General features: G+C 35.2%; 1 protein-coding gene across 1 annotated transcript in view; it reads right to left on the bottom strand.

Moving 5' to 3' along the window:
• Window positions 1-6,620: 6,620 nt before the first annotated feature.
• The window catches only part of LOC306855533 (gamma-aminobutyric acid receptor subunit beta-4-like), a gene marked incomplete at both ends in the record, with an annotated part of 44,815 nt that continues 43,488 nt past the window's right edge, over window positions 6,621-7,947 (bottom strand). The window contains 2 exons of the mRNA XM_079394288.1: window positions 6,621-6,974; window positions 7,255-7,344. Coding sequence (XP_079250414.1) covers window positions 6,621-6,974; window positions 7,255-7,344 — 444 coding nt within the window. The remainder of the gene's footprint in view (window positions 6,975-7,254; window positions 7,345-7,947) is intronic.

The following is a 7,947-nucleotide window of genomic DNA, read 5'->3' as shown; positions in this document are numbered from 1 at the left end:
AGGAAAATGTGTCCCCTATTCCCTAACCAGATAGCAAATTACACAGAAGAAATCATACTTTAATATTACGATGAGTCCCATTCTCCAAAAAAAGGCCGACAATCCCATCGGTGCTCAAGAGTATGCTACCTTGACACAATACTATTCTAAATGCTATTCTCGTCCTGTTATTATCTAAATTATATCCATCTCAATAAATGGAGTCTGCCATTTTTGCGACTTGCAATAGTGTATCTATGGCTGAGCCACTATTCTTCAGAGAGTGTGCAAGATTAGTTGTTACAAATATAGACACGAAGGGCCCATTTCTTTTCAAACACAGTTTTTAAAGTAGCAAAGAATGGCCAGATGCTAGAAATGACACATGTATACTAAAGTGGTCAAAACTGAACGCTGTCTTTTGCATCACTAGCTAAAAATGGTAATTAGCAGCAATTTCTATCACAATTTAAAACCCATTCTGCGATAGACTGATAACAGAGCCACCAACTTTCAAAATTTATTAATTTCATTAAAAAAAATCAAATACACAACAAAAGACACAAGTTGTTTGTGTACAAAATAGCTAATCATGCAGAATAATTAATAATGTAGACTTTGTGATTTTGAAATTAAGATTACAAAACTTAAATGATTTTAATAACATAAAAGCTAATTTAACATGGACTGCCATGAGTCAACTACTATCACCCTATCAACTCAGTACTGCTACATTTATATGAGTATTTTGGCCAAATGACCCTTGTAAACTGGCAAATTGGTCTTAAAGACTATTTATATATCCTAACACTATGGTGAAACTAAACTTAAAAAAAAAGCTAAAATGCTAGTATTGTTTGTTGCATGCACCGACTCCCTCAGATAGTGAAACATATGTGAGACTGTATGATTAACCTGATAGCTATTTCTAAAACAGCAACGTGTGCCATAGTAGATATAGAGCTATCTATCAATGTCTTCGTACTGCAGCAGGTTGCAGACTTAGCAAACAGGTCAAACAGGCCGACTTAAAAAAAAATAAATAAATAAAGCATTTGGGCTACGTGTAAACCTACGGAAGCGTATTGCATTCACTTGAGGAAAAAAAATCTACTCTGTTTTTCTGAATTAACGAGTTAATTATCTCAGAATTACGAGATCATTTTTCATAAAAAAAAAGTTTTTGCTCTGTTTTTCTGAATTAACGAGTTAATTTTTCATGAAAAAAAAAGTTTTTGCTCTGTTTTTCTGAATTAATGACTTAATTATCTCGTAATTCTGAGATAATTAACTCGTTAATTCAGAAAAAACAGAGCAAAAACTTTTTTCATGAAAAATTATCTCGTAATTCTGAGATTAAGTCATTAATTCAGAAAAACAGAGCAAAAACTTTTTTAATGAAAAATTATCTCGTAATTCTGAGATAATTAACTCGTTAATTCAGAAAAAACAGAGCAAAAACTTTTTTCATGAAAAATTATCTCGTAATTCTGAGATTAAGTCATTAATTCAGAAAAACAGAGCAAAAACTTTTTTAATGAAAAATTATCTCGTAATTCTGAGATAATTAAGTCATTAATTCAGAAAAACAGAGCAAAAACTTTTTTTTTTCATAAAAAATTATCTCGTAATTCTGAGATAATTAACTTGTTAATTCAGAAAAACAGAGCAAAAACTTTTTTTCATGAAAAATTATCTCGTAATTCTGAGATAATTAAGTCATTAATTCAGAAAAACAGAGCAAAAACTTTTTTTTTCATAAAAAATGATCTCGTAATTCTGAGATAATTAACTTGTTAATTCAGAAAAACAGAGCAAAAACTTTTTTAATGAAAAATTATCTCGTAATTCTGAGATAATTAAGTCATTAATTCAGAAAAACAGAGCAAAAACTTTTTTTTTCATAAAAAATTATCTCGTAATTCTGAGATAATTAACTTGTTAATTCAGAAAAACAGAGCAAAAACTTTTTTCATGAAAAATTATCTCGTAATTCTGAGATTAAGTCATTAATTCAGAAAAACAGAGCAAAAACTTTTTTAATGAAAAATTATCTCGTAATTCTGAGATAATTAAGTCATTAATTCAGAAAAACAGAGCAAAAACTTTTTTTTTTCATAAAAAATGATCTCGTAATTCTGAGATAATTAACTTGTTAATTCAGAAAAACAGAGCAAAAACTTTTTTTCATGAAAAATTATCTCGTAATTCTGAGATAATTAAGTCATTAATTCAGAAAAACAGAGCAAAAACTTTTTTAATGAAAAATTATCTCGTAATTCTGAGATAATTAAGTCATTAATTCAGAAAAACAGAGCAAAAACTTTTTTTTTCATAAAAAATTATCTCGTAATTCTGAGATAATTAACTTGTTAATTCAGAAAAACAGAGCAAAAACTTTTTTTTCATGAAAAATTATCTCGTAATTCTGAGATAATTAAGTCATTAATTCAGAAAAACAGAGCAAAAACTTTTTTTTCATGAAAAATTATCTCGTAATTCTGAGATAATTGACTCGTTAATTCAGAAAAACAGAGTAGATTTTTTTTCCTCAAGTGAATGCAATACGCTTCCGTATAAACCCTCCATGTTCTGGGAATCATTTTGTACTACTACTTGCCATGAAATCTGGATTTTTTTTTTTTTCTTATAGGTTATTCATACCATACTATCTGGTGTGAATTACTCTACAATATCCATGTTTCCACTTACAAAACTCAGAACCAAATAACTTGGATAACATGGTAAAATAACTTTTTTCCCCAGTGTAATATAAAGATGCAATTACGAGAAATATAATCGCAGTTAGGAGCTCACCCAGTTACAAGCTATAATTGTGGAACACAATTCTGGAAATTGTGAGTAACGTGAGATAAAAAGGCATTGATAACAGATATAATGTTATAATTGTAAAATAGAGGTGCAATTATGAAAGTGAGACATCAGAATTCTAAACCTGTAAATATTTAGTTCTACATTTTGAGGTTCTGAGGTTACGCAGTGGAAACATAGCCTGAGTACCCGGTGAGACATTTGAGGGAACTAATTTATCACTATATTTTCTAGGTTCTAGAACTTAATTGTACCCTAAATGTCCAATGATCAAATTATAACGCTCTACAACCATGTTTAAGGCTTGAATTGAGTTGAGAGAGAATCACTCTCTTATGAACTTTGTAGTATTTGCATTGTATTGCTCAGAAATATTTCACGAAAAATGCTTAGTGATCGCGTTAAGGCAAATCTTGCAGGGACGAATGCCCACAAACCAGTATCTTACCAAAAATCTGTTCTAGGTGTAAGCTCACTGTGAATAAACAGAGTGCTGGTGCTACAAGAACATGTTGATGATCAACACAATATCCATTTGAACGAATTCAACATCCAACATGTCTCAGTGGCACAGTATGGCTGTATTAGCATTTCACTAATCCCCACCCTATCGAAAAATTCATCTCTTGCCTATTGTGATTGGTCAGGATGCATGGACCAATAATGTTTCAGATTACCCTGTGGAACTTTAAACTGAGCATTAGCGAGAAAGACTGCATAGTGCCAGCAAGTCTACTAGAAGGTAATGAAGCTATGTAGTAAATGGGCGCTAACTTATATATGCATATAGTTATGAAACCTCTTGTACAAACTACTACTAAGCATGTCTAATTATTCTAATGGATAATATACTGAACCACAGGTTATGATACCGTATGCACCTTTTTCTCTATTATTAGTCACTCTAAGGAAACAATTTGATCACCTATTAACACTGATTGATAATTTAGAGCAGTAATATCTGATACAAAAATATATCAACATCCTTTTAATTGTGCAGTCTTATCAAATTAATAGCATCTGGTGCTCAAATTATAATAAACTTAAATATATATGCCACCTAGACTTCATGCCACTTTTCCACCTTTTCCAATTTGTCAAAGGCAAAGCAAACTCTGTTTTCCAGTCTCAAAAAGGAAAAAAATAAGGAAAGAAAGAAAGAATGAAAAAAAAAACTGGTCCAGTTCCCTTGAATACATTAAGAGAAAAGTTGGCTAATGGTGCAGTTGGCATTTTCAACTTATCACACTTGTCTACAACACTTCACTAGTAGAGGTGGACCAACATTGTAGCTTAAAAGGTCTGTTCTACATTGTAAATGCACATCTAAACGCTAAAGATTTAATGTGTATACCTAACTACTTTGAACCTTCATTGGCAAAGCATTGCAGCATCTTGAATGCCTACTGGGAGTTGTAACTGGCCACCCCCATAACACTCAAATCAGTTAGGGTTTCTCAAGAAAAGCACTCTGATCTCCATCCTCTTTTAGTGCAGATTTGCGCTTAACTTAATTGCTACACTGTGCATGCAACTGTGCATGTCTTGCTTTGCAATTGAGAGTACTGGCTCCCTTGCACAGGTGTTATGGTCGTGCTCACAATAACAAATATAATAACAAAATAAGTGGAAATCCTTCGAACGTGCTTCTACGGTCATCTGCTGACAAATAACGTAGGACCTTGCAAGTACCTTAAGGTACAACCTCCTATACCTTCATATTTCCCTGATTCCTTTGTTTCTCAATGGAATGAGTGATCTGTTGGTGATCTGGTGGCTGGTCCACACTTTTCCGAGTGTTGAGAGGTCTGGCGTGGGGGTAGAGAGCCAAGGGACTCTGCTGAGCTCTGAGGTCTGAGGCCTGCTCAGAAGATCCTCCTCGGGGAACCCAAGCAAATTCAGGGCTCTCGTGTTCTCAAACCACCACCGGACCCTATTCGCTTTTACGTGTCCCCTTGCTCAGTTATTCAGCAATTCAGTTCTCATCCACATCTTCAAGAACTGATCCAACAATGCTGTGAAAAGCATTTGTTGGGATGCTTCCCCTCAACCGAACTATTCTGAGCAGTGAGACATCTAGACACTACCAGAAATGAGCTTTGAATGAATGTGGATGGTAGGTAGATGAACTGATATATGAAATTGAGCGATCACCTTGAGATCACCAGAAAGATCTGGTGACCTCAATGTCAATGAAGCTGAGGTAAATCATAATTAGGTGAAGCCCAAAAGAATTGGTGGTGGGTGAGTCAGAGGAAAATGGTAAAAAGAGAAATGGATTATAGGCCTTTTTGGTTGTCACTTCAGTTCATGGCTTTTATCGTACATGTCATTTTGCCCCGAAAAGACTCAGAAGCTTTTTTTTTTTCTTTTTTTTTCTCCTGATTATGCTGATGTCATTCATCTTTGAGATTCAATCCCAAGATGCAAAACGTCAGAGCTGTGGGTGGGTCTGCAGTGCTTAAAGTGAAAGGTCAAAGATCAAGGGTCATTCGGCCCTCTTTCACTGATTGATGAACTGAGGACACATCCTTCAGGTTTCAAACAGGCACAGTTTAGAGAAACTAAAAACATCAGCGTATTTCATTCTCAGGATGGATCACTACAATGACTGAATATATACAATATCAGGTTTGAGTGGTTGACTTAAACATGAAACAGATAAAAACATGGTCACATCCCCTGTTGAATACACAATAATTTTTTCTTTCCTTATTTTGTACATTTTCACATAGTTGGACTAACTTCAAATCCAAGTTCTAAAGAAACATTACAGCTCACTAAGGGTTTCCCTCCATTCCAAACAACACAAAGCTCTACAAGATGTTCATGAATACTGTATCAATAGAACAGATGGAATGCACTAGGAACAAGAGTAAAGAAAGAACAACAATACTACCTGACCATGTCAATAAGGCTACTGAATGAATGAATGTACTCTTTTTTTTTCTTCATTTTCTTAAATTCCCAACAAATGAAGCATACCAGTGGCTTAATATCTATTAATGAACTAATTCTAGAACATGTCTAGGTGATGCTCTCCAAAAATTAGGATTAAACCCTTAGCCCAAAACTGTTAAGTAAGGAGAATCTGCAAAAAAGAGAAGAGAGAAAATGAAACATACTGACTCTGGGCAGGATGCATTGGTTAAAACTCAAGATGGCCGTCCAGTGTAAACCATTGACCAGAGCTGAGAGGTCCGATAAAGAGAACGCTTGTCGCTTGCAAAATCAAGGAATGACACATAATTCCAAAAGAGGCTGCTTTCCGTCAATCTCTTCCATGGGGATGGGGAAAGCAGTGGATCGGGTCTGGGGGCCCGCTCGGCCGATACCCCGAAATGCACAAGCCACTTCTGATTTCATGAGCTGTGGTTGGTAGAGGTTGATTACAGTATCGATAAAAAGCCGATGAGACGTTCTTTTTCTCTTGCGATCTTTTGTTTTAGCAAAAATATCATGCAGTCTTTAGTTCCGTACCCTCGAACAGGGGACTAATGTATGTTACTTGTCGTTTGTTTCAGAAGGAAAAGAATTCAAATACTTGAAATGTTTCTTTTGTATTATTCTTAAACATTCAAGTCATTCTATATAATACGTTTCTCTTTTTTTTGTTGTTGTTTTTTTTTTACACCAGAAAAGTCCTTTAGATTTTACACACGCATGTGTATATAATAATATAATATATAGAAATATGCATATACATATGTATCAACTTTTCATATATGTGTACACATATTTTCCAATTGTATCAAAGCCAATTCAATGTGCTCTCAAAATATGGCCCATGTTTCCTAGAGGAACGCATATCAATTCACGTAATACAACCAATAGATAAGGTTGAAGAATCCAAAAGTGATAGGAAAAATGACCCGGGACCACTTGTCAATGGTGCTAACATCCGCCAAGTTGGGGATTTTGAGCTTAAGCTTGGACGAGCGCCTTCTTAGCCGGCAGTTGGCACGACTGCGTATGGCGCTGCGGTCCAACGAATGGTGGCTGAACCCGTCCCGCGAAGCCATGGGCTTGCGGAACTGCACCCCGGGGCTGTCAAAGGACATGACGGAGTTCCGTGAGTCACTGACGCTGCTGCCAACGTCGGACGGCATCACCTCATTGTTCATCTCCAAAGTGGTGAGAAGAATGTTTCTGTAAGTGTCCACCTTGAGACAAGAGAAGACAGAGAAGGCTGGTCATGAGCGGCCACAGGAAAGGGACGGTCCTAAACCGTCTCAAACAGCGTTCAACCTTTCATGCACATGCAGTGATGATGTGATGTTACATTTACAATAAACTTTACTTGGGAAGAGAAAAATTTACAAGAATCATTCAAAATGCGATGGCTGACACACACACACACACACACACACAGTAGTTAATGACAATATTTCATCAACTTCTGAGTCTACTGTTTCAACTGATATGATTTCTAAATGCATGTACCCCGACTTTTCTTTGTTCCTCAAGATACAGATTTCTTCGTTGTGTATATGACCTGAGGGTGTTGCTTTGAAACGGCGCTGAAATGGAGTCCTTGCGATGTGAAAGAAAAAAATGAAGAGAACATTAAAACGGCCATATAATCTGACAATCAAGCAACAATTTTCGAAGAAAACAAAAGTGCAAAAATATGAGGGTGAATAAGAAAGAGCTTGCATAAAAGACACAGACACAAATGCTTTAATTCAGTCAAACTCTCATTACTCTGGTTTAGTCGTTGAGCTTAGTCCACACAGTTGTTGTAAGTATGAAAATGGCTGACATATTTTGTGAAGGGAAAAATGAATCCGTCTATCTCTATGGTACTTGGATTGAAAAAGAAGCCTGCAGCAATAAAGCAGACTAGAATCTGATAATGCAATGACAATATAATTTGTAACTTTTCGAGCGAGAGGAACCTCTCTTAATAATGAAATGCCGCCTCAATCACATGAAATACGTCAATGATTGAGTAAAGTGATGGTTAATGGGCTATTGAATGTTCGTTTTTAGCGGTGATTAATTCAGGCGATAGTTTTTTTGATGAGTGAAGTTGTTCTGCTTACAAACTAAGTGCATACGGATTCATTTAGACATGCATGAACATTGTCAACGCTTAAATTAATTTAAATTAGCTTTTAATTAGCACAAAAATTT

Source organism: Barbus barbus (genome assembly GCF_936440315.1).
Source record: "Barbus barbus genome assembly, chromosome: 36".
NCBI classification, from domain to species: Eukaryota; Metazoa; Chordata; class Actinopteri; order Cypriniformes; family Cyprinidae; genus Barbus; species Barbus barbus.
This window is presented reverse-complemented; position numbering and strand designations above follow the sequence as displayed.